General features: G+C 33.5%; 1 protein-coding gene and 1 long non-coding RNA gene across 4 annotated transcripts; both read left to right on the top strand.

The window, feature by feature from the left end:
- Nucleotides 1-9: 9 nt before the first annotated feature.
- On the top strand, nt 10-7,114 carry LOC110739696 (gamma carbonic anhydrase-like 2, mitochondrial). The gene is made up of 2 exons (XM_021920154.1): nt 10-582; nt 6,392-7,114. The coding sequence occupies exons 1-2, from the start codon at nt 168-170 to the stop codon at nt 6,766-6,768; spliced, it is 792 nt and encodes a 263-aa protein (XP_021775846.1). The 5' UTR covers nt 10-167; the 3' UTR covers nt 6,769-7,114.
- Nucleotides 7,115-11,314: 4,200 nt separating this feature from the next.
- LOC110739695 lies at nt 11,315-18,649 on the top strand. 3 transcript variants are annotated; one of them, XR_002514871.1, is made up of 3 exons: nt 11,315-11,558; nt 17,765-17,814; nt 18,480-18,649. It is a non-coding gene; the product is annotated as an uncharacterized LOC110739695 (long non-coding RNA). The 3 variants fall into 3 exon arrangements; XR_002514869.1 differs by having other exon boundaries at nt 17,762-17,814; XR_002514870.1 differs by lacking the exon at nt 11,315-11,558 and adding an exon at nt 15,228-17,317 and having other exon boundaries at nt 17,762-17,814.
- The last annotated feature ends 9,168 nt before the right edge of the window (nt 18,650-27,817 follow it).

Raw genomic sequence — 27,817 nt, 5'->3', positions numbered from 1 at the left:
CCGGAAAAGTGAAAAAAAAAAAAAGCCACAAAGGTCAGCTTACCTCTCCGGGCTCCTCCTTCAAACACCACAACACATCTACACTCCCTTGAGCCCTCCTCCACCTTCAACATACAAATTGTGTCAAGCAAGTACCAACTACTCTCTCTCTCTTACCTCTAACAACAATGGCGACATTAGCTCGACTTTCAAGAAAAGCCCTAAAACTCACCCCACCACTTTCTCTCTCCTCCCACCACCACCACCCTCTCCGCTCTCTCTCCTCCGCCGCCGCCGCCGTGCAACCCCACCAGCAATCTCCGCCGCCGGTAAAGAGAGAGATAGTGGAATCACCAGATCGAGTGAAATGGGATTACAGGGGACAGAGATTGTCGATTCCTTTGGGTCAATGGAACCCTAAGATCGCTGTTGATGCATATGTTGCTCCCAATGTTGTTCTTGCTGGTCAGGTTAATGTTTGCGATGGTGCTTCCGTTTGGAATGGCTCTGTTCTTCGAGGCGATCTTAACAAAATTATTGTTGGGTTTTGCTCTAATGTTCAGGAAAAGTGTGTTCTTCATGCTGCTTGGTCTTCTCCTACTGGTAAATTTTCCCCCCTTTGATTTAATTGGATTAATTTTGATTGTTTTATGTAATTGATGTCAATTTATGATTTGATTGTGGTGGTTTGAGTTGGAAGTTGTGAATTTGCTGGGAAATTAGGATGTGTAGTGGGAAGCTTAAATGATAATGTGATTACTATTGTAGTTTATTGGATTGAAATGGGTTGAATCAAATTGTACTCTCAATGTGATGGTTTGGGTAGGATAACGTGAATGTTTTTGAAAATGGGGTTATGTAAAATAAAATGGGAAGTTTAACAAGTAATGTGATTACTCATTACTATTCTTTTTATTCGATTGAAATGGGTTGGATCAAATTCCACAATTAATCGCTACTTGCTTCTTTTCGTTGTTGTTATTGGGAGGGTAGTAGGAGCTTAGGAATCACCTTTTAATCGAGAGGTGAATGCCAAAGCAGCCGGTTTTCAGTTTTGGGAAAAAGACTGGTTGTAATTTTGACATCCCCTTTCCATTGCTTCTATGGTGCTTAAACTCTCTTTACAGCTCAAGTATTAGTCTTTCATACTTGCATTTCAAATAGGTATGGAGACTTGAATGCTTCAATTATAGCCAAACACATGGAAACTGTTATGCTTTCATGTGTATATTATACATACATAAGGAAAGTATCCTATATCCTCGTGCACATATTGTATATTAGGAGGCTCTTCTAATCTTTTTGGTGGAATTTTACACCTGGCCTTGAACTTTCTTCGTAATGTCACTATGTGTTATGCTCGATTCTTGGGTGTCTAGGCTCTAGAGTCATATAGTGCTTGTGACATGCTCGTGTTTGATGTGCACTGTCACCTAAAACACATATGAATAGTCGATTATGATTCTTGAAAAGCATCAGGAAGACATATTGAAGCTTTTTGGAGGCATGTTGGATACTTCTAGTGATTAACAATTCTGAAGAGTCTGAGCAGCCTAAGTTGTGAAAACAGGGAAGTTGTAAACTTTCTTCTGTTATAAAGATAAAATAATTATCTGCCATTGGTTTTAACTTTTAAGAGCCAGTTCTCTTTTTGTTCTTGTGATGGTTGAAGCTGAGATTATCTGCAATGATAAGAGTTTAATAGCTAACAGCCTTCCTCATCAGCTAATACTGGTCTATATTTTTTTCATATTCGTCACCCTTCTGTGTACTTCATATCTAATCACTGTAATCACCAAAAAAATCTTTTGTTACTTTATCAGCAGATGAAGTGGAAAAATTAAGAGTTTCAGATGTGAATTTCTGCTCCTTTCCAGGTTGGATGAATGGATGATATATGATGCTTTAGTATTGAAATTGCATGGCATTATAATGTTCTGTCATTAAATTACTTGAATTTGTTAACTTCTTAAATATTACTTCCTCAATTTTTTGGTAATGGCAACATTGGGAGATAAAGAAAAACCAATGTGATGAAGAAAGCTAGAGGTAAAGAGAACCATTAGCCCAAAAACGTGATGTTGCAATAATTCTGCATCTTCCCAAAAAGGAACACCTTGTGATTTTTAAGAATGGAGGTAGTATACGTTACACAGTAATATTTATAATTCTAGATCATATATTGCTCATAAGTATTTTAAGCTATAATTTTCTTATCCTTTTATCTACATTTTTGCATCTCTCTTGAGGGACAAATGCATTTAAACAAGTTCCATTTAAAATTGTATAAAGTGTATAAACCCTTAAAGTCTGCCATTGAATCTACCAAAATATCATATTTCTAGCAGCAGCGTAGGTGTCTGCAGCAGCAATCAACAAGTTTACCACCTTTATTGAAAGTATCACCTATCTGTTCTCTTTCCTTTTTCCCCCATCTGTATTGAAACAGGCTTTCTGCCAATATTGCTGATTTATCATTGGAATTGTTCTTCCACTTGGCCACTATCCATTTTTTAGGTGTTATGAGCATTATCTCGCTATCACCATGGGGAAGACTCTGCAGCACCATTCTTTTCCACCTTTCATTACCGGTCCTTCACCCCTGGGCCTTGTCCTTGCAGCATTTGAATGAACTTATTATCATAACATTGATTTATAGGTCTATAATGGTCTCTTTGCATCATTTTATCAATTTACGAAGCTTTGGGTTTCATTCAAATTTTGCATATCTATTCCCAGCCGCTTAGATGCTTAGAATGATGACTTGTTTTATGGACTGTCCACCTAATGATCTTATTTTGGCTGGATTTCAGGTAAATTAATTGAACCATTTGAAGACATTTTTTATTCTATAAACCTTTCCTTTACAATTTGTTCGACTATTTCACCTGGATTCTTGATGAGCCAAGTTTTGTATTAGGTACTGATCTTGAAGCTGAAGCTGGTTTCCCTTGTGTAGTATTTGAACTAAGCTGTATGTTTTCCTTGTGTTATACCTTATCTGACTGGTGCATGTGCAATTCATATGATTGGCACTCAAGGTTGTCAAAACTCAAAAGCATCACTTTTCCAGTTGAAGTAGTTTTGCCATTGCCTCTAGGTAATAATTGGCTCCCATAAAATTGGAGGTAAAATCTTAAAGGCAGTTAAGAAAGTTTCCAATTTTTATTGAGGAATCTGGCTATTTGCGTATGAGAGTTAAAATTGGTCTTGGAGGGAATTTTCTGAATTTAATGTACTTGTGTGAAAAGCGAAAAGCATGATTGCCACTCTAGTCACTATTTAGGCCAAATAAATACTTGCCACATCGTCTCTTCCTTTTCCCTTCTACTTTACATACCCTCTAAGCTGTTGCTGCTCTTCCACCCAACTTTTCCTTAGTTATTTCCTCCCTCTTTACTAACCTGATTGGCAGGTGATTTAACTCCCATTCACAGGTTGTAAATTTTTATTAACCTAAATTTCCAGGTTATAGGTTTTAATTAACTTAGAATCCCAGGTGATAGGGTCTAAGTAATCTAAATTCAGGCTAGACGTGTTCCTATGCTTTGTGGCAATGGCCTATTGGAAAGGAATTGCTTCAGAAAGTGGATGAAGGGATTGTATTTAGCTTGTATTGCTATTTTATATTGGCCAATGCTATCATCTTAGTCCCTTTTAACAAAGTTGAAAGAATATTTAGTACAAGATATTTTTTACTTTGAGTTACAGTAAATTGGTTATCTCATTGATGGGTTTATAATAAATGGGGTCTTTTGCAATGTATGAGTAAGATCTCATTAATCTAATCCCTCCACCCCTCCCTAGGTGAGAATCTGAATAGATGATTACTCTTTGATCAATTCATGTCCACCCCTCCCTAGGTGAGATTCTGAATAGATGATGACTCTGTGATCAATTCATGTCTGCACAAACTAGTAAATTTTCGATTGTTTTACTTCTTTCTGTGCTACTTATCAGTGTTGATTTGGAAATCATAAAAATGGTTAAGTTTACTGATTAAAAACTCACTTTCCTTTGGAATGGTTAGCATTCACAATTCCAAAGGAAGTGAATTTTTAATCAATAACCTTAATTATCTCTAACTGACCAATCTCCAAACTGAATTGAAATCTTGGAGTTGTGAAAAAATGTTTTCAACCCACAATCCACATTTACCCTTACCCAGAGGACCACAAAATTCAAGGTCATTACCGCCTTTAGTAGCTCAAATTTTCTTTGACTTCTTGCTAATGCTTTTTATTCATTGAAGATGAGTTGGGGCATTGACAATTGACAAACTAGTGGCTCATGCTAATGATGGCTCACTATCATATGCAACCACTATAGTAAATTAGCTTGTAGAAATAAAAGACAAGAATGCTTTAGAGATGATTATAATTCACGTTAGATGCTAGACCAAACGGAAGCCTCAAATAGCACTTTACATTAGGTTGCTTATATTGGACAGGATTTTTTTGGCTTACACTTGACATGATCACGTCAGCCAGATGTTTAATTCAGATCCCCAATGCACTATGGTGCTTTAGAATCCTTCATTAGAAAAGAAGCCTTTAATCTCAAGCCTAAATATCCTGAGAAAACTTAAACAGACAGTGGTGTTGCAATAGTTGGGAAATGCCACTTATTTCCGCCACTGTAGTTAAAGAAACATTAATCAAGTTTCCAGGCCTTTTTTATATTGAAGCTCAAATTACATAAAGATTGCTTTGGCTTGTCTATCTTGATCTTGTTGCGAGGCTTTGGTGGCTTACGATATAACGATATTGTATATGGTCATCACTTTTTTAGTTTCTGTTGATCATTGTCTTCTTTGTTGTACTTAGGAAGACTTGTGTTTCCATCATTCTTTCCAGTATATTTAGTGGATGATTTGTTTTGTTGTCTATTTACATGTTCACTTGCATAAACGTAATAATGCCTTAATTCATATTGGTTTTTATAGGAACTTTATAAAGATCAATTAAATGTATTTTATATGTTAAAAGATCAATGAATGTATATTAGTTAACTCCCAAGACTCAGAAGTTTATTATTAGCATTAATTATTTTTGTCACTAAGAGGATTAGTTAGGGCAAAAGTTAAAAACTCCAAAACTCAGCTTGTAATAAATATAGAAATCTAGAAAAAATTACCCTCCCGTTGGGTTGTCCTGAATCTGAGAGTTCAGAGTCAGGGTTCAGCACTTTTGGAATGATGATTGTCTCTAATTGTGTTATACGGAGTATAATCATATTCTGCAGTTTTCTGACAACTATATTGGTATACCATCTTAATTGGTCACTATGATACTATTAAGTATATTATGATGTGTTATCTAATTGAGGTTTTGGGATACAATCTAGGTCTACGAGGTACTTGGTCTTTTACTTTTTTTTTTTTTTTAATTTATTTATTTATTATTTTTTTGCTGTTTTTAGGATGGTTGTATTACGTAAGCAGACATCTAAGAACACATGGAGTGATCCATATGCATGTTTAACATTGCTTGTGCTACTTTATTCTCTCAGTGTTCCACTTGGTTAATATACACAGCTTGATGTAAATTTAAAGCAACATAGACCTGCTGTATTGTCAAAGTATGCAATCTGAGGCGTTGAGAAGTAGGCAGTGCTATGGCTTTCATTCATGTTGATAGACATTATCTGCTGTGGGCTTTCCATTGTACTCTCTCAGAGTTAGTGTAGTTGAAAATGTCCATATACACTGTAGGTGCTAATTTATGAAATCGAGACTATTTCTTTTCCCTGAAGAGTATAAAGTATCAGTTTTGTTGTAAAATATGTCGTACTTTTTAAGGGTTAATAATACTCTTCACTACATAAAATAACCTGATGTTATAGTAAGTTAGTAACTACAGTCCAATTTCGAACCTGATACATTGAGACATCCAGCAGTGCTCTTGGTTTCATCTATGCTGACTGACATGATATGCTGTGGGATTTCCACTTTATTCCCTCAAAACTAGTGTAGCCAAGGATTTCCATTTACGCTAGGTCTTAAATTATGGATTCAAGAGTTTTCTTCCCCCAGGAGAGTATAAAGTATCACTTTTGTCTTATTGTCCATTTATGCTCGTAGCAACCCATTGTTTAATGTGTGTGAGGTTTTGGGTTGTCTGGGATTCTGACCTATGTAGCCGTTTTATGACCTATGCTCATTTTTTTGTAATTTCTTTACAATTTCCAATGACCAACTATCTGTCCACCTTATCCATTGCACTACAGCAGTAGGTAAGATATGTTTTATACTTGATTATATCTTGCATTGTTGCCAGTTAATTGAGGACTGCTGCTATTTATAGGACCATCTTTGTGACTTTACTAAAAGCATTGTGATTTATGAGCATGCTGCTGAGTGGCATTCGTAAAGCATGGTTATGCTATAGTCTAATATGTTTGCACTGTTCAGGTCTACCGGCTGAGACATCTATCGAAAGGTTTGTTACTGTTGGTGCATATTGTCTCTTGAGATCTTGCACAATTGAGCCAGAATGCATCGTAGGACAGCACTCGATTCTAATGGAAGGCTCTTTGGTGGAGACCCATTCTATCCTTGAAGCTGGTTCTGTCGTTCCTCCAGGAAGAAGGATTCCTACTGGTGAGCTCTGGGCAGGTAATCCTGCCAGATTTGTGAGAACCTTGACTCATGAAGAGACACTTGAGATCCCTAAGCTCGCTGTAGCAATTAATGACCTGAGCAAAAGCTACTTCCATGAGTTTCTCCCATACTCCACCGTATATTTGGAGGTTGAGAAGCTAAAGAAGAAGTTGGGGATTAATATCTGAAATATTTTTTGCTTAGGAAATTTTCATGTTTAATTGTATCAATCAACTCAACGTCCTCTCTGAAATAAGCAGCGTCATGACTCGGGTTACATGATTTTGGAGTTCTGTATTTTCTGTCGACCTCTGTACGAAGTGTGGAAGTTCTAAAAGTCCCAAAACGGATAATACAGATGAAACATGGATCTTGCCATGTAGTAATTTGTAGTGTTTTTGCATTGATGTTTTTGGGCGATAATTTTAAATAGAGTTGCATTTGTTTAGCATTACATTGATGGAAGATCAATTTTAATGTCTAAATCTGATACTATAGTTTATTAAGCAAAAGGACACTACAGATTTTGTTGGATTTTCTTTACTTTGTGACATATGCACGAGTTAATCATGATTGCTAAAGTGACAATAAACTGACAAACTGGAAATATTTAAGTCGGATAACACAATTGCAAAATTATAATTAAATAAGAACAATGGACTAAATTTTTCTTTTTTATTTGGTGGGTTAGGGTGAAGGGGTGTCGCGTTGAAATTGTATGTAGGGTGTAAGATGCATTTAAGAGTAATTCATTGTTTGTTACTTTAAGGTATTATATATTAGATGAAATATTCCAAATTAGCTAATAGTATAAAACGAAAGTAGTAACTTAAAACAAAAGAAAAATATTTCAAATCAGCAGTTAATATGAAACAAAGGTACTCCCTTCGTGTTTAAATAAATGAAACGTTTTCCTTTTGTGACAGTGTTCAAGTAAATAAAACGTTTCTTTTTTTACTAACTTCAATCTATTTTTTTTTTTAAAAATATCCTCTCTGCTTTTAAAATATTCTACTAACTAATGATTCCCACAAAACCCCTTACTCTCTTTTCTCTCCTCAAGCTTATGCCCCACTATCTATTATTTTAATAAATTCAACTAACCTTTCTAAAATTTCGTGAAAGTCAAGCGATCATTTATCTAAACACGGAGGGATTAGTCACTTAAAACAAAAGAAAAAAAACAAGGGTACGGCGTGGGAGGTATTCTAGACAATTTAATTGACTTAAATAAAATAAGAGGTAAGTGGGATAGTTGGAGTATTATAAAATTATAAAAGAAATATAGTGGGATAATAATTTATTGAAAAGTAATGAATGTGAGAGGAGAGAGATACTCCCTCCGTTTTTTAGATACTTGCTCAATTTCTCCATGCGCGGAGTTTTAGGAGAAATTGAAGAAAGTTATAAAGTATAGAGATAGTGGGGTTAATGGAAGGTAAATAGGAGGAGAAAGAATCTAAAAGTAATAAAATTGGGTTCCACTATTTGAGAGAAATGAATTAAATATTATAAAAGCTTTCTAAATAAGGAAATGGAGCAAGTATTTAAAAACGGCCGCAAAAGGAAAGTGAAACAAGTATTTAAAAACGGAGGGAGTATAATATTAAAATGTGGATTTTTGCCAAAAAACACTTATTAAAAACACGGTCGCATTTGGTAAGTGTAACACTTATTATTTCACGGAGGGAGTATATGGATATTCTTTCTTTATTCAAAATTTGTTTAAATCTTGCATTTCCTTTATTTGTTTTTTTTTTTTTTATAGTCTTGACACGTTTGACTCTATACATAATTCACATAAGTGATTCCACAAACTTTTAAAAGATTCGAGTGTATAATAATTATTGTACATCCATTGTAAATTTTTCCTAAAATGATTAACAATTACCCTTGAAATGAATAAAAGTTACCCTAATATGTTTAAAAATAACCCCTACAAATAAAAGTTATCTATGCTTAAAGTAACACATAAACTTTTATATGTGGCTAGCCACACGGTGTGGCTAGCTACATATTTTTTTTAAAAGAATGACCGGGGTTACTTGGTCAAGGGTTACTCGATCAGTTAGAGGTTTACTCACTCGATCAAGGGTTACTCGGTCAGTCAAAAGTTACTCGGTCGGTCAGGGGTTACTCAATCTGGGATTACTCGGTCGATCAGGGGTTACTCGGTCCGTCAAGGGTTACTTGTATGTTAGCTGGCCACATGGTGTGGCCAGCCACACACAAAATTTGCTGCACTTTTGAATGACTGAAAACCAAATTTTAGTGATTGAGAGTAATTATATAACCCTTATAAATTTGTCCCGTTCTCTATTTACATTAAAATCATATTAGGTTTAAATTTACTCAAAAAGGCACAACATTACTCCAAATTGGCTAAAAATTACCCTAATATTGTCTTTGTACACCAATATTATTGTAAATCGGGTGAATACAAAATTTTTTGAAATTATTTTGACTTCATTCTACAATTAAGTTTAAAGAAAAAACTTAGTAATGTGGTTTTTTTAGATTTATTCTCAATGTCTATTTTTCAAATAACAAATTTGTGTAATTTTTGGCACTATGTAATTTTAAAATTTTAGATTTAAAAGTATGTATTGGTAAACGTGTATAAATGAAATGTGTCAACTAATATGAAACAAATAAAAAATACACCTAGGAAATTCATCACACGATCGATGAATCCGCACGGGTGGTAGCCCTTGTTGACTATTTATTCAAATATCCCACCACTAGCTTAACTCCTTAATATGGCCAATTATAATATTATGGACCAATCACTTGACCTAACTGATAAGAATCCTATATAGTTTAATGCATGAGCTTCATTAGTTAATTGTGTATGTTGATTAATGATGAAGTACCTAATTAGTAGTTGAATGGTTCTGTTAATTAGGGTACTACTAGTACAGGATAATTAGATAGTTGGTGTACAATCTTATTGCCTGCAAATTTGTTGGCATAGAATATATCCACCTTATTAACAGTTGTATATGTATCATGTATGGACCTTAATTATTGGCTTCTTTTTAAGCAATTATTAGATTATAATTTTGGACGTGGGAACTTCAACCTTGGATGCTTACACCAAATTTATGTCTCGATTGAGTTATATTTTTTAATTTTAAAATTTAACTAATTCTTATATATAACGGATGTATTTTATGTTCTTTTTTTTTTGCAATTACAATTGTTCTTTAATTAAAATTATTCAAACATAGCAATGAGCCGATGGGCATCGTTGAAACAATGGGATTTAAATTTATTTTGGCTACAAATTATTCATTGAAAAACCAAACGTATAATGTAATATGCTAATAATTGTACTACTGTAAATAAAAAGCCCAACTTGGCAAGCTTAATTTAATATGAACACACAAATTTCAACAAATGGGTGGGCAATATCTCGATACACATTAGTAGAAGCTTAGCTAAGAGATTATTGGATAATTACACAATTTTTCCTTGCCTATGTAAATCCTACTAGACAATAGATTGGCTAGAACTATTTGTATAGATGATTATAACAATTTTTTTTGTTTTTTTGTTTTTTGTTTTTGTTTTTTGAAAGAGATGATTATACCACTTTTGATATAGTGTAATCATGTAGCCATTAATTATAAAAATTCATATTCATTTTGTATTACCTTTAGCTAAACAAAAAAAAAAAAAAAAAAAAAACTAAATGATAGAGTATAAAACATATTCTAGGCCTTAACCATCAGCTTAAACTTTTGGTTGAGATGGTCCTCTAACACTAAACATAAACTAAACTAATTATGATATCATATCACGATTATGTAATAATATTATTTCTTACATAACCTTTTTTTTTTTTTTTTCATCAAATGTGCATGCTTCAATATTGAGGCCTCTGGTTTTATTGATAGCACAAGACCTCCAAAACGACATTTAAGATGGCCTTACTAAGACTTTGCACATCAAGATAAGATTGAGAATTCAAATCTTTAGACTTTACTCTGATCTCAGTATATAAATACTAAGTATAACATAGTTCATTATATTGGGTCTTTATTGATTCTCAATGAGTAGTTTATCGATAATAATAAGATGTGTATTTTTATTTATTTATTTATTTAACTAATGTGACTATGGATATTTACGCTCAAACTAATAATTTATTGACAAATGTGCTTAGTCAAAATAGGAAGAGCATTTAGAATCAGATAGAGTATTACAAAATTATTAGGATAGCACGCAATAAATAATTAACAATTATGTTTGGTTTTATAAAGAACATGATAGGGCTACATGTAAGGAATTAAACTGAAGATAAATCATAAATCAAACATTCATTACACCAATCAACATGTAATTTTTTATCATACATTCTTCAATTGATCCTTACAATAATTTCAATAATAAATTATTGCTTTTATATGCTACATGTATCATTGTTTAAACACCTAATTGCAAACAGCCTTGAAACCAAGTTATAAATTATTAGCTCTTCCAAAATGAAATTAAGTATTAGCTGTGAGACAAGTACAGTGATTATTTGTAGGAATGTAATAATTTAAGAATTAAGTACATCAAAAAGAGAGAAGATCAGATGAATTAGATAATTTAGAACAAACATTATAAGAGTGAGAAGGAACAACCTTCAAAATTATGCAATCTTTGGTGATATTGCATCATCCAATACGTTGGTATTTTTATGTCATGAAAATTAGGAGTGGAAGACCAAACAATAATTAACTAGATTTTCCCATATTTTTTAAGTGAAAAGGCTTATTTAAGATCTAGACATCTCAACCACTCTTATCTCCCACTACTAACCCTCCAATTCATTCATTATATCTCTTAAATAAGTTTACTAAACATAACTAACAACTCATCTCAAATTTTTGCTCAAGATTTATTATTATCCCTTCTCCCTTTAAATTAAAGTTTGACATGGTTATGCACGGACGCATGGTTGTGTAAGGATTATCGTTTCAATTGTATGGTAAGTCAAGATTAGCTAGGGTGAAGATGTTGGAATGGCTCAATCAAGTTAAAGCATCCAAGTGTTCTGGCTTAGTTGGGTCCTTCTAATTTGATTGAGCCGTGCCAATATCAGGTTTTCACTTTATTACATATATCTCTCTCTTCCTCTTTCTTTTATATATCTATATATATCCGTCCTACTTCCCCTTTCCTCTAAGTTACATGTTTTATTTGTGTAGGACATCCTAGCTAGACAATCAAATTAGGTCAGGTTTGAGTTCAGGTCAAGTATTATATATCATGTTAATGTTAAAATTGATAGAACTATGTTCGGAACCTCTCCTTTTGCCCTCGACTTAATTACATAAATGGGTTGTTTTTTTTCAAATCAGGAAAATAATTAAAATATCGCTGTGTTAATCAAATCTTAAAGCTTACATATTTGACCCATATGGTTAGTTCATTTGCAAGAAAATATTGTTAGGTGATTGTTGTCATAAAAAAAAAGTTCATGCACTTTTGGTTCAATTATTAAATAGTTGAATCACTCCTCAAAAAAAAAAAAAAAAAAAAAAATAAATAAATAAATAAATTCTTGCTTTAATAATTTTCTTTTCCATGATAAATTAGTTAAAATTTTATTGGATTGATGTAATGATTTTTTTTTTATACTTCCTCCGTTCCAATATATTTGACGCGTTTAATTTAGACATACATATTAAGGAGAAGAAAGAGAATGAGAGAGAATGATAAAGCAAGTGGGGTAGACTAGTATGCAAAGTATAAAACTTACCCAAAAAGGAAACGTGTCAACTAAAAATAAATTTTCTAAAAAGAAATACGTGTCAACTAAAATAAAACGGAGGTAAGCATGTTTTTTGTAAGTATAAACCAGTATTACTATTAATAGGGGTGAGCATAACAGGGTACCTAGTTCAACTTCCGGGAACCGGAACCAAAACCTGTTGCAATATGTTCCTCAAAATGGGAAGCGGAACCGAAACTTGTTGAACAGGTTCCTGAAAATTAGGAACCAGAACCGGAACCGGAGGTTCTGATTCAGGGTACCCTGTCATTTAATATACTTAATAACTTTTTGTAAATTTTTTTATAAAAACACTGGATGGTCACTAATTTTTAATGTTTACAACTCGCAAATAAAACAAACTAATAGTAGTTGTTTAACAAATTTAATACATATATATTTATAATTGTTATTTATATATATATTATTTAAAAAATAGATTAGAATTGGTGTATAATTTGAATTTAAATGAACTCTTTTATCCAGTTATAGAGTACCCTACAGGTTTCGGTTCTAAAAAATTGAGAACCTGAACCGGGACCTGTTGTAACAGGTTCTCAATTTTACTACCCGAAATCGGAACCTCTTATCCAGATTCCAGTTCCAAAACTTGCAGTTTCAAACAGGTTTCAATTCCAAATTAGGGTACCTTGATTTTTTGCTCATCCCTAATTACTAAGAAGTCATAAAACATGAATGTAACAAATACGTAAAATATAACTAATTGAATCAGATTATTTTAAGAGACGGTGTAGCGACTTGTTATTGTCCTTGGGATGATTTCCATTTGATCCATCTTGTTGAATCTTTATCATATAAATAAATTAAAGAAAAAGGGCATATGCTTGAAATTTTGTAACTGAAGTTAGGTTGTTTTGAGTCTTTTCTATCTACACTATTGCATTTCAACCGTCGAAAATTAAAGCACCTACTCTAGTACTCTTTGTCCTAGAGAATGATCATAAAAAATATAGAGTGCAACTAGGCGCATAGCTGGTATTTGTTTGGGATGCATATAGGAGGGCTAATTGGTATCTTTACTTAATTTTTGTGATTTTTTATTGTTACAGTGGTACTTTTAATGTACCATTATACTTCCCTGCATCAGCCCTTCCCAGCGCCGGTCGGTCGGCGCCCAATTTCCCCACCGTCGGCTGACCCACCCACTCCCTTTCCCCCTTACCCCGTCGTGCCACTATAGCGAAGCTGCCAAACCCTAACCAAAAAACATATTCAACCAATTTATCAATTATGAACTCCTACAAACCAAAAAAAAAAATTCAATCAATTCCTCTCCCTAATCAAAATCGATCAAAAACAATCAAAATTTTAAATCAAACAAAACAATCTTGAATTAAACTTCAAAATCACCAAAAAAAAAAATCAAACAAATTTTTTGGTTAGGGTTTGGCTTCACTGGCTGGGGTGGCACGACGGGGGAAAGGGGAAACGGAGAGGGTGGGTCGGCCAGCGGCGGGGAAGCTAGGCGGTGGCCGACCGATGCTAGGGAGGGTTGGTGTGTGGGAGGGGGAGAGAAGGTGGCTGCGTGGTAGGGAAAGTGGTGCCTGGTTATTTTTTTTTTTTTTTTAATTTGTTAAAAGATAAATCACAATTAATACTTAATTAGAAGTTAATTAAATGTTAAACAATTTTTATCAAAAATTAAAAATCTATAATTATTTATTTTCTTACAAAATTTAATATTTAGACCAATTGCATGACGTCACGTGTACTGAGCTACTAGTTTAACAGATTACAAGTTTTTTGTCTTATTTAAAATTGAGACCCCCAAAGGTTGTAATATTCATGTATAATCCAAAGGTTGTTTATTTAAAAAGAACGGGTTAAAGGTTGTATTACTTTTAGCATTTTCTCTTAATTTTTATTGATACTCAATTGAAATGTGTTATTTGAATGATATACTACAAGGGGGGGGGGGGGGATGAATTGCAGTATATTCCTTAGTGCCTAATTTTCGTGGAATATAAAATTGATTGCTGTTAGGAACTTAGACAATGCAAAGCGGATTTTACGAGGAAATCTTCTAAGGCCCAACTGGAAGTAGAACCTCGACCTTCCAAGGGAGTTCCAACTCAAACACTTCACTATAATAGGCCAAAACAATCCTAGTTACAACCTATGAGAATCAGACCTTTCTCACATGTTTCTGCCTGAACTTGCTACCTAGTTCCTACTCAGAACTCACCAGGAACGTAGCTTTTCCTCACTCAACTTGAATCCCTAATTCAAGTCGCCAGTGGTACCCCCGGAGCACTACTCACTCGGCCTCACCCTTGAAGCTCACACTCTGCAATATCTCAATTACAATAACGAGAATCCTCATGAACTCTCACACCCCAATAAAAAATACACTCAAACCCTTTTCCCATTATAAGATCTCACTGAATAACTCTAAATACAGATATATGAATACAGAGATAAAACTAATATACTGGACACTCGAGATCTATCTGGAACTAAGTGGATGAACTGAAACCAAACCATGACAGGAACTTTAACCAAGTGGGCTGACTTAGTTTCGTGGTCAAAGATGAAATCATTAAGCACGACCTCTTCGCTTCTTTAACCTCAATTTTGAATGAATACATATGAGCATATTTATAGCACATTCGAATGATTCTTTTCATAAAAGATAAGTTTTAACAAATGGTAAGTTTAAAAGATATTTTCTAAAGATAAGTTTTTTGAAAATATATTTTTTTGTTAAGAACAAATTCTGTCAATAATAATAAGATATAATTAACATAAAATTAGATTTTATTCAAAACATATCTTTTTAGTTAAAATACTTTCTAAACAAACTTATCTTTTTCCAAAAGGGATTTATTATAAGATAAATATCTTTATTCAGTAAAACCAAATCCCTAAAAGATATGCACGTACTAGGTAAAGAGATATATATATATATATCATTAAAACTGACTTTTTAAGACGTGCATACTTAGTTCCTATTAGGTTCTGAACTCTGAAAGTCTCTGAGTTCGTGACAGGTCAGTAACTCTAATTTCATTGACAGTCTAGAGTTTCACTTTGGTTCGATAGACTTGTTTCAAACAGACTTTCATGCCTAACATACTTACATGAATCCTAGAGCAATATATTTCTATTTTCTCCGTCTTCATGTTGTTTCTGTAAAACTCTTGTTATGGAATCTTGTAGTCTTGATATATTTTGGAACTCGGGGCAATGTTCCACTTCTGGAACCGCAGGCCAAGTTCCTAACTAGAACTTGATGTCACTCTTGTTCATTCCTTGTTGGAACTCACAGACCAGGTTCCAAACTGGAACTTGGTGTCACTTGCACTCCTGTTAGGGAGTTGTCCATCGTTTACCTGTTAGGGAACACGCTCCGACTCTTGGGAAAAGCCTGCCAAAAGTTCATTTGGATCTCGTTGGAGAATACCTTCAGGTTCCTTCATGGTTTTGGTTCTCGCGTGAGAACCTACTTTGTGTTCATTCATTCTCTCTTGTTCCTCTTTAAGTCTTCTATGTTCCAACCCTTTGACTTCACCTTAGTTAGTTCCCGTCTTCACATAAACACGTAAAGAGAACATTAGATTGAAATTTGTTTGTTATAAATAAACAAACTTCAAGTGAAAGAACTAATTAAACTTAAAGCTACATATGTACTCCTACACATACATGACTCATGTATACATAGGATAATTACCTCATGAAGTTAACTTATGCAAACACTTATTTACATAGTTACCTTCATGTGGTCCTTAGCCATCACTATTCTTATCAACCATAACTCATCACGGTTCTTGATCCTTATGTTGCTTATTATATATTGCTCAAACTCCTTATATATATATATATATATATATATATACACTTGCCATTGCTCGAGTTCCTTGTATCTTGTTCCAAGCATAACTTGTTCTTTTTATGCATAGCTTAACAAACACGCTAGATAGATAATCATCATTAGTTTACAATCATCAAAACCTAATTACTCAACAATTTTTCCCTTTTTAATGATGTCAAACTAATGATGGTTATCACACATTAAATGATAAATCATCGTTCATATATTTCCCCTTAGGTCTACAAGGAAATAACATTAGAATAAGGTAGAAACATACAAAGGAAATTCACATAGTAAGGAACTAGCAATACACATCATTGTCAATATGTATACTATTAAAGACCATAATGCATATATAAGAATTTTACTCTTAAATACTGCATACCATAAGCATCATACATATTCTTCCCCCTTTTGTCATTATCAAAAAGGGTATTGTTCCACACATTTGTTTTATGTAAATTACACACACGTAAAATCATATGTAATACCCCGTATTTTTAGCCATTTACTAATTATTAACTATGGATTTTTCCGAATTACTTTAAATATTAAATTTTAATATTATACATAAATATTTATTTAAGTCAACATGTGATTTACGAAGACAATTTTATAATTATGCTTTATAAAGGATTTAATTATACGAGTCAGGTTAAATTTGTTGTACCCAAAAATCGAATTTTTAACGTTTAGTACTATGCCCGAAATCCCGAGTCAAATACTTGTTTCCGAGTCAAATTAACCAACTACTACCAATCTAATTCTTCCTCCAAAATAAAAATCAAAGTCTCCTTATTTTACACTACTACCCAATTACCACCCATCTACTTATTCTTCCATAGTCAAAGTCAAGAAAAGCTTACTCCCTACATTGATGATGGTGGTTGAAATAGTACCATTTGGAGACTATAAATAGCCATGGAAGTAAGACATTCTTACTCCATCTTCCTTCCTCCAAGCTAACTTCTCTCCCTATTCTCCTTCCTTCCCCATATTTCTTTCATTTGGCCGTGAGCCTTGCCACGAGCACCATCGTACTACAGGCTTGCCGCCCAACCACCACGACACTGCCACCCTGCCACCACCTGCTGCGGAGGCTACCGACCACCAAAGGTGGTCCCTGCTTGTTGCTGCCGCCGTAAGTCCCAAACACACACACACACACACAAAAATCTTCTTAAGCTTTTCATTTCCATCTTAACTTATTACTACTACCATTAGTTTATTCCTACATATACTATTACCTTGTTGCATTTTATGGTACCATATTGAGAGCTTTTACAAGTTTACAACTACTACTATTAATACTACTGGCTAAGTCTACTCCTACATACTTATACGTACTACTACTATTTTCTCTTATTATTATTATTATTATTATTATTATTATTATTATTATTATTATTATTATCATTGCTAACTCTCTTAATGTTAAAAGGTTTCTTGAACTTGAAAGTATAAGTATTAATTTTTCAAGAGTTAAAATAAATTGCTCGTGCACAACTAAGTCAAGGGTCTATATTTTACGTACTCGTGTTTATGGGTTGAAGAGTTTTTGACTAGGAACTTGTGTTTATTGTAGTAGGAATTTTGAGTTCGTAATTAGGAACGTCGTGCTTGTTTGCAAGGATCGAGGTACGTACAAGTGGATAGATCTTTTATAAAGTAATTCTTATATGCAAATGCAATTTACATGCTTAGTGATCTTGAACCATGTTTGAATGATTATGAACTATATTTTGTTGAAGCATGTTTTAATTACTATTCGAAATGTTCAAATGTTTTATAATGTTGTTTATAGTCTTACATCGATCTTCAAGTTGTTTGGAAATTAAAGGAGATTTATTCCCGTGTATGGGATATTGGAAAGTTATTTATCGGATTTATTCATTGAATCTTTGGATTTATAACTCCCACTATGCGGAGATAAAATTGAAGACTATGGGTTGTGTATGATCTAGTCTTTCCCCTTGATAGCACTATGTAAGGAGCTACTAGTTTGGGGGGTGTGCACACTTAGGTGGGAAAATGATTTACGAAAATGAGGATTGAATCCGTATTCTATTCGGAAATATCTTTGGAAAGTTATTCATTTCGAAAATTGATACGTTTTAGTATGAGAATTTCTATTCACAAGTGGTTTGAATAGATTATGATGAGTTAAAGTAGGACTTTTCGAAAGCATGTTTGAGTAATTAAATCTATTTACCTGTCTAACATTTGTATGTACTTAGCAATTTGGCTAATATGTATTTCTGTTTTGTTTTGGTTTGGCCCTACTCATCATTAATGATGAGTAGTTACGTGATGGTGACCGGACAACGTGAATTAAATGTTGCATTGGGGACGATGGGCGGTGATCACCTAGTTCAATTTATGTGGAAACCTAGTATAAGCGTTATAATTAATTCGGAAATGTTTTGAACTACTATTATTATTAATAATAAATGATGTAGTTTTTTCCGCTGCAAGTTTCTGTTAAGCCTTACTGTAGGGAATTTTTCAAACTCAACCTTTTGAGCCCCACTGTAGTTCATGCTTTTAGGCATGGCAGCTCTCCAAGGGAAGGAAGCTAGTGATAAAAGAGTCGCCACCAAGTTTTTAGGAACTTGTAAACCGTTCATAGGTGCGAAGGTTACACCCCATTCACGATCACGGAGATCGCTAACTCCATAGTGGTCCGGAACCATGACTGGCTATTCGGGGATGATAGTACAAATCCAACCTAAAAAAGATTGAACCCGCCCTAAATCAGCCTCTACTTAATTCTTATGATATTCATGTGCGCTTTCCGATCAACATACATACATCAAATTAACCCTAACCTGTTTAATCTACGTTGGTTGATTATTAATGCACAATCAAATCTAATATTGGTGATCACTTGAATTAAAGTCATATTAGCCTAAATCAAATTATTAGTTATCTTATTAGGCGTGATTTCAAGTACAAATTCCCTTTAAACCTGCAAAAAGGGGCGTGATCAAGCAATAACAATAAATCATGAATAATCAAGCAACGTATAATTGACACAACAATCATCATCATAATTATATCATCAAAATATTATCAAAATATCGTTAGTAAGATCCTAGGCATGATACTAAACGGATTAGTAACAAATCCTAGCATGTCACTAATAAAAATCATAGTCAAAGCATTATCCTAAACATGATATTATCAATCAAAACATCTTAACATGATACTAGAATTTAAAATAATATTCTAAACATGATTTCTTACTCCAAAATCAAGGATTAAGTAATTGAATTACTTATGTTGATGTTCTTCCCTTCTTGCTATTAAAATAATAAACACGTTAGTAACTTCAAGAAAAATTAAATAGAATAAATAAATCAAATATGAATTGAAATATAGATTTAGGACCAAACCCTCAGAACTATAAACCTTTCACGTCGAGGTCGAAGGCAACGTTGAGGATGGCTAGGAGTATTCGAATCTCGCAAGGGAGGTATGGTGTTTGATTGGGGAAAGTATCAAGAATGTGTTTAGAATGTGTTTAGGCTAGGCTAAGAACATGAGAAATCAAGAGAGAGAGAGAATATTAGAAAGGGTATTGATGATGATTGTTGGTGATTGAAAATGGGGTGATACGACCTCTATTTACAGGGAAAAAAAGAGAGTCGAAGCATCAGAAAAGAGTCAGAATTCAAATTGGACTAAGACTAGTCACATCACGGCGCGACAGGTTTATCGCGGCGCAACAGGTTTATCGCGGCGCAACAGGTCGATCACGGTGTGATGGTTTTGTCGTTCTGCAATGGTTTTGGAAAGATAATAACCCGTACGAAGTTTGATTTCCAATCGGATTGAGTTAACCAAATATCCGTACGTATTCTATTTTGACCGGGATTAGGATCATAAAAAAAAAGGTGTTTTATTCAATATCAAATTCTTAAATCTTTATCTTTCGAAAACAGGATAAATTAGAACCTTGTAGAGGATTCTAGAAGCTCATAATAAATCCTAACGAATTTAGGATTGAAAACAACCTTCTAGAGGATTCTAGAAGCTTATAATAAAGCCTAATTGGTTTGGGAATGGGATTAAGGTAATTGGACCTTCCACAAGATCATTGGGCCGTAGGTAAGACTTGGTTCGGGCTCGGTTTAGTATTTTGGTCATAACTTATTCATTATAAGTTGGATTTGGGTTTATAATATATCGTTGGAAAGCTCTTTTCTCAAGCCCTATCCAACTAAATAATAATTGAACGAGGACTATGGACCAAACTAATATGGTTTGGACGTTTTTATGAGTTGGACACGAAATGAATGATTTTAAGGACACGAAATAAATGATTTTGGATTAAAACATTTTAGGTAAGGTTAGAATATGGTCAAGGTTTAAGGAAACTTCACAAGACTCTTCAACTCTTTACCGAACTCGTTAATAAAAGACATGAAAGGTACTCATCACTGGGTTTGGTTTTTAGGGAAACACAATCAGGTGTCTACACTTACGTAATCACGTGGCGGTAATATCCCCAAGTTATTCCCTAGAGTTGCGTTATTATTATTATTATAGAGAGTAATTTGGGGGTGTTACATCATATGTCACACCTACCACCATATAATAAGTAAACATATAATGGTTAAAAACTTGTTGTTTCTAAAAGCCTCAAGGTACTCACTTTTCAAGCAAGAATGCTGGTTCCACACTAGATTCCAACTCACAGTCTAAAGGCCCAACTTCAAAACCCTTAATTGAACTTAACAAATTTAAAAATCAAGTAAAGATTAGGGATAAAAGTTAGAAATGGATTGCATGAATAGGCAAATGAAAACACAATCTCAAATGATGAAGAAAGAAGCATATGGAACAAAATGGGTACAGGGAACATGAGGTTCTCTACATTTTTTCTTCACCTCATACTCTTGAACCTTTTGCTAAGTACAACACATATTCATCTTGCTATTTGATAACCAAGTTCCCTTTACTTCAACCACCAACTTTCTTAGAGGAACATTCTGCTCACCGGAACTTGAATAGATTTCAGCTTTATAGTCAAGTTTCTTCAACGTTTATTGTTGTTCCTTTACTACCTTGCCAAGTATATGAGTATTAGACATCAAAACATTCAATATTCTTAATATATAGATATCAAGGAAATTATATATTTGATCACCCTCTTTTCTTCTTTTTTTGTTTTCTATTTTTTTTTTTTTGGGAAAGGGTATCATAACTATCATTACAATGATTTCGCTTTTCTTGCATAAGACATTATAACCAATGAAGATAATACTTACTCATACACCTGAGTTCCACAACTAGATATGAACCATTTTGGTTTCTTGGTTCCTACCTATTTCCCCCGAGTTTCTTTCCTCTCTTAAACATTTTAAGAATGCTTACTTCTTACTTTTTCTTCAACTTCCCCCTCAACATGTAATCACCATTCTTCACGTTTCATCGAACCATAAAAAGATGATGAATAAACTTGGAGTATATGGGAATTAAGAATACAAAGTAGCTAGGAATATATGAAAAGAGAAGGAAATATGGTGGATAGGACTTTGAAGTAATGGAAATATAAAACAATTATAATGCAACACGGACACACAACTAAAAGTTATAGAGTAATGCTGCATTCGAAGATATATGGTGTGGATGCTTGAAAGTTGGCAAAAAGATAGGTTAGTTCCCTCTGAAATTTTAAGCAAGTGAGGTACAAATGGTCTGGGAACTTACCTGTCTTGTTCCATCGAAGTTTTTTCCATTGTTCCTTTGGCAACTTAGGAACTTCGTGTTTGACAGCACCCATAGTTCTATTATGAGACCTCTAATACTCTTAAGCAAGTGAGTATGTCATTTACAATACATAAATTAAGTGTGACACATTAACATTAAGTGTACATACTTCATGCATAGGAACCCTGACTTGACATAACTTAAGGGAAATAATACTTTGTACTCATGTTATGTTTTATCAAGTCTTGTTCCATTAAGCAATTCACAAGAATATGAAAAGCCAAGACAAAAGCATAAGAGAATTAATTCACAAATTCACATATTACATTCATACTAAAAATTTATCAGTTTAACTCATATATAATGACATAATGTGAATAGGAACTCATACCTTATGCCGTCTTTGCCATGTAAGGATATAACTTTGAAACATTAGTTGATTATGATGGCATACACGAGAGTTCTTGAAGTGATAGTTTTGTTCCTATATGATCTCGAATCTAATATGAACTTCCACTTCTTACTCAAGTTCCATTTTAAGTGGTTAATGCATATAAATACATTTTCTCATCATAGATTTAGAAAATACCAATGTATAATGGCTCATTAGTTGTACTAGAAATATTTTCAATATAAGTAAGCACAACTGATAAGTTAGTTCATCTTGAAAACAAAAATTAACAATTTTTAAGGACAATATTCAAGAAGGAACTTGGATAGCATTCTATCCTAGAGTATGTTCCACATAGACATTTATAACAAAAAAGTCATATACAAGGCATGCAAGACATCAATGTGGTACAACTCTAATACGATATAAATAGCAAGATAAATTAATATACAATTACCTTCAAGTCTAGCTACATGAGTAATAAGTTCCTTAAAAACAATACATACCTTTATATTGGTTATTTCCTTTAAGAACCTGGGCTTGTTCCTTTCATGTGCCTCACTCAATAAAAAATTTCCAGAACACCCTTTTTAACCTCTAACCCTTTTAGGTGTTCTAAAATAGATTTAGGATATGACATACTCCTTCCTTTTAAGCTCATTCAGTCCTCTTGCATATCTAACATTCAACCTGCATCTTCAATTGATTCAATATATGCATGGACGACACTATAGTTCCTTATTTAGTTGATATTTTGCTGGTTGGAATAGATATTATCTCACCTTTGGAAGCTCGTTGGAACTTGCTTTCTTAATATTGATTTTATTGAACTTTGTTGCATGATTTGGAATTTGATTCTTATTTATAAGTTCCTCAACAAAAAGTGACATAGCTAGCCCTTGCTGTTATTCTTAGTGACATATATATCTTCATTAGGAACTCAACTAGTTCTACAAGAACTTGCGAGTTCATCTTTTATCTTTAACCTGTTTGATGGGTACAAACATGTAAATCTCAAAAGAAAATATGTTCACTTATTGCACATTAAGCATTATATTGTAAACTCTTTATGTTTCACTATTTTAGGCGTTTATGAGAAAATTGCCTTGTCACTTCTATCATCAAACTTCCCTAACCGGAACTTAGGCTGTCTTGTTAATTAAAGATATATGGTTTCCATGTTGATGATGTAGCAAGAGGTATTGAAAAATATTCCAAAGTTCTTGCAAAGACCATTAGTGTAACACCCCGACCCCAAATCAGGGTTGGGCCTATTGTCACGAAATGCGCATCAAGGGCCAACAACTGTCTTCACAGACCAACTCAAGTTTTTTCGGCGCATTTTATCCTCACTCATGCGCACCCCGGGAAAACTTCCCAAGAGGTCACCCATCCTAAGACTACTCCCAGCCAAGCACGCTTAACAGAGAAATATCTTGGCATATGAGCTCCTTAAAAAAAAAGATGCATCTTGTTGGTATGAGTAGTATATTAAGTACCTTTAAAGCAATCATGAGGGGTATTACAATTAGTATATACATTGTTATCATCGTGTCTTCCAAGATTCCAAGTTGGAAACTTGTTGTCAATCCTGTGTTCCTTCAAGAATCATCAAACATGACTGGAACAAGTTCCATGGTTATATCTTTAATTTCATAATTAATGAAAACTTATCTAACTATCCCAACATAAAAAAGAATATAACATCAACAACTACTTTATCTTTTCTATAAAGGAAAATAACCAAACGTACCTTTACATACATTAATTATAAACAAGACATCTCTTTCAATTAGTCTCTAAATATCCTATGGTAAACAAATCCATATCACTAAGATTCAATAGGTTAGTGTTGCTTACCATCTTTCTCATGTAGAAAGAGAATATAACATGTTTTGATTCTCATGCTTCTTGATATTAACCTGTTTGGAACTTATGTATACGTATACCTATTATCCAGTTCCTACTAGGTTTATTAAGCATGAAAAGATTAACATGTTTAAGGTTTGAAACATAGAAGTATTTCATCTTCAGTAAAACCTAGAAAAGTCAAGTTGTTGTTAGGAACCAACTTGAGATCCACAAATGTTGTGTTCCTTTTTTGATTCCCTTTATTTGTGACATTTCCAATTTTTTATTGAAGAAGTTATCTTTAATTTATAAAACAATTCTAGTAGGAGATATTGAGATTTGACTTTCATCATGCCTTTGGAACCTCGTTGTTGAGAAACTACGAGTTGTTCCCTCCTACTAGGAACCTTCTACTCTTTATGTTCCTATTAAGATCAAGTTGGAACATTTTCCTTTGGTCTTTTCATCCATTGTATCTTTAGTAAAAGAACGTGTTGATTTAATCTCAAATTCTTCAAAACCTTGTCAAAGTTCCTTATATTTTTATTCAAAGATATAACCTGAAAATTCAAAACAAAAAATAATTCCTTTCGTGCTTTCAAAAGGTTAGTAGGTTAGTCAGAAGAGATAGAAAAACCCAAAAGCATAAAAAGTATTGGCGCATAGATTTCCTGTAAGAAATACTCCCTTTTTGGAACTTATACGTTTAACTCCTACATCACCTTGATATAGAAGCTTTGTTGTTCCTGTATCACTAATTCCTTTTAACATTCCAAGTTCACCAAGTTCCAACTAGTTTAAGCATCGAGTTCCTTAATGGAACAATCTCTTATGCACCGATTTATCTCAATGGTTAAACCTACAAAACAATCATTAATAACTAGCACAAAACTAGAAGAAAAATTAATTTATTATAGTATATATTATAAATTCAAAACAACTTCTCTTTTACATCCGTTTACAAGTAAACATTGAAAACATGGAATTGAATTTTCATAGGAATTTGTGAAGGATTAATGTATACTAAATATAAATGACCAAGTTTTATAGAGGCATGTAAAGGCAACTTATATATTTACCAGTACTAAAATTTCACCTACTACAAACCTCTTATAAAGACTTTTTTGTGATAGGAACTTGCGTATATTTCTTAATATACAGACGATCAGAGTATCATCGTTATTAATAGGTTGTCCCCACTCACAAAGCCTGAAAAATTAGTCACCTTTTGGCTTTGGTTACCCAATACATATTGGGTTCCTTCTTGTTAGTAATAGACATCAATAATCCATAATTGAAATAACTACGATTCAACCAACTATCTTTACTAACAATAAACATCATGCATCTAGATAATATATATTCACAATAATAAAGACACATGATAGAATCATTCTTTGGCAAATGTTCAATATATACATTCATTACCTTGCCTAACGAAATAAGTTCCCATTCAAGGTTAATCCAGGTTCCAAGAGACCAACTATGCATAATTCTACACAATAAGTTCCATGAATTATTTCTAGTAAACTAATTCTTTAATAATAAATCACTTTGTAAATCTGAATAATGTTTTTCAAATACACTCCAAAACAGATTTGAGGTTACACAAAATTGATTTAAGAACTTTAAAAACGAAATCAACGATTTAACTAGAAATACTGCAAGGAACTCGTACACATAATAACATGTATATAATAAAGAGTTCAAAGACGAGACACTTACCTCTAAGACGTTCATTTCTGAATTGCTACTGCTTTACAAGCAGATTTGGTCTTCACGTGATGTTCGGAACGTTCTAAGGCTGAGATCCTTTAGCTGCATACCTTGTAGATATCCATCCTAGCCTGGGATTTGCTCCTCGGGGGTGTTCGGTTCATCAAGAGCACCGGCTCTGATAATAATTGTTATTCGGATGATATACTACAAGAGGGGGGTGAATTGTAGTATGTTCCTTAGTGCCTAATTTTCCCGGAATATAAAACTAATTGATGTTAGAAACTTAGACAATGCAAAGCAAATTTTACGAGAAAACCTTCCAGGGCCCAACTGGAAGTAAAACTTTGACCCTCCAAGGGATTTGCAACTCAAACACTTCACTATAATAGGCCAAAATAATCCTAGTTACAACCTATTACAATCAGACCTTTCTCACAAGTTCCTGCTTGAACTTGCTGCCTAGTTCCTACCCGAAACTCACTAGGAATGTAATTGTTCCTCACTCAACTTGAATCCTTGATTCAAATCCCCAGTAGTACTCTCGGAGCACTACTCACTCGGCCTCACCCTTGAACCTCACACTCTGCAATATCTCATTACAATAACGAGATCTTAATGAACTCTCACACCCCAATACAATATACACTCAAACCCTTTCCACTACAAGATCTCATTGAATAACTCTAAATAAAAATATATGAATAAAGAGATAAAACTAATATACTGGACACTCGAGATCTAATTGGAACTAATAGGACGAACTGAAACCAAACCCTGAAAGGAACTTTGACCAGGATGGCTAACTTAACTTCGTGGTGAAGGATGAAACCATTAAGCACGACTTCTTCACTTCGTCAGCCTCAATTATGAGTGAATACATATGAGCGTATTTATAGTACACTCGAATGATTCTTTTCATAAAAGATAAGTTTTATCAAATGGTAAGTTAAAAAGAGATTTTCTAAAGATAAGTTTTCCAAAAATATATCTTTTTGTTAAGAATAAATTATGTCAATAATAACAAGATATAAATAACACAAAATCAGATTTTATTCAAAACTTATCTTTTTTGTTAAAATTCTTTCTAAACAAAATTATCTTTTTCTAAAAGGGATTTAATTGAAATAAAATATCTTCATTCAGTAAAACCAAATACCAAATCCTTGAAAGATATGCATGTACTAGGTAAAGATATATATCATTAAAACCGACTTTTTAAGATGTGCAGACTTAAGTTCCTATTAGGTTCGGAACTCTGACAGTTTATGAGTTCGTTACAGGTCAGTAACTCTAATTTCATTGACTGCCTAAAGTTTTTACATTGATTCCATAGACTTGTTCCAAATAGACTTTCATGCCCAACATACTTACATGAATACTAGAGCAAGATACTTCTATTTCTCCGTCATCATGTTGTTTCTCTAAACCTCTTGCTGTGGAATCTTATAGTCTTGATGTATTTTGGAACTCGGGGCAATGTTCCACTTCAGGAACTGCAAGCCAAGTTCCTAACTAGAACTTACTGTCATGCTTGTTCGTTCCTTGTTAGAACTCTGGTTCTCGCGAGAGAAGCTACTTTAGGTTCATTCATTATCTCTTGTTCCTCTTGAAGTCTTCCATGTTCCAACCCTTTGACTTCACCTAACAGTTACTGTCTTCACATAAACACTTAAAGAGAACATTAGATTGAAGTTTGTTTGTTATGAACAAAGTTCAAGTGAGAGAACTAATTAAACTTAAAGCTACATATGTACTCCTACACATACATGACTCATGTATACATAGGATACTTACCTCGTGAAGTTAACTTATGCAAACGCTTATTTGCATAGTTACCTTCATTTGGTCCTTAGCCATTACTATGCTTATCAACCATAACTCATCGTCGTTCTTGTTCCTTCTATTGCTTATCATATATTGCTCAAGCTCCTTATATATATACTTGTCATTGCTCGGGTTACTTGT

Source organism: Chenopodium quinoa, unplaced genomic scaffold, assembly GCF_001683475.1.
Source record: "Chenopodium quinoa cultivar QQ74 unplaced genomic scaffold, ASM168347v1, whole genome shotgun sequence".
Lineage (NCBI taxonomy): Eukaryota > Viridiplantae > Streptophyta > Magnoliopsida > Caryophyllales > Amaranthaceae > Chenopodium > Chenopodium quinoa.
Note: the sequence above shows the minus strand (reverse complement) of the source record. Positions and strands in the feature narration are given on the sequence as shown.

What these genes read in the sequence shown, in the direction of transcription:
- LOC110739696 (XM_021920154.1), top strand. Translation starts at nt 168, where the DNA reads ATGGCGACATTAGCTCGACTTTCAAGAAAAGCCCTAAAACTCACCCCA. An exon ending in TGCTTGGTCTTCTCCTACTG is followed by an intron (nt 583 to 6,391) that starts GTAAATTTTCCC and finishes TGCACTGTTCAG; the next exon opens with GTCTACCGGCTGAGACATCT.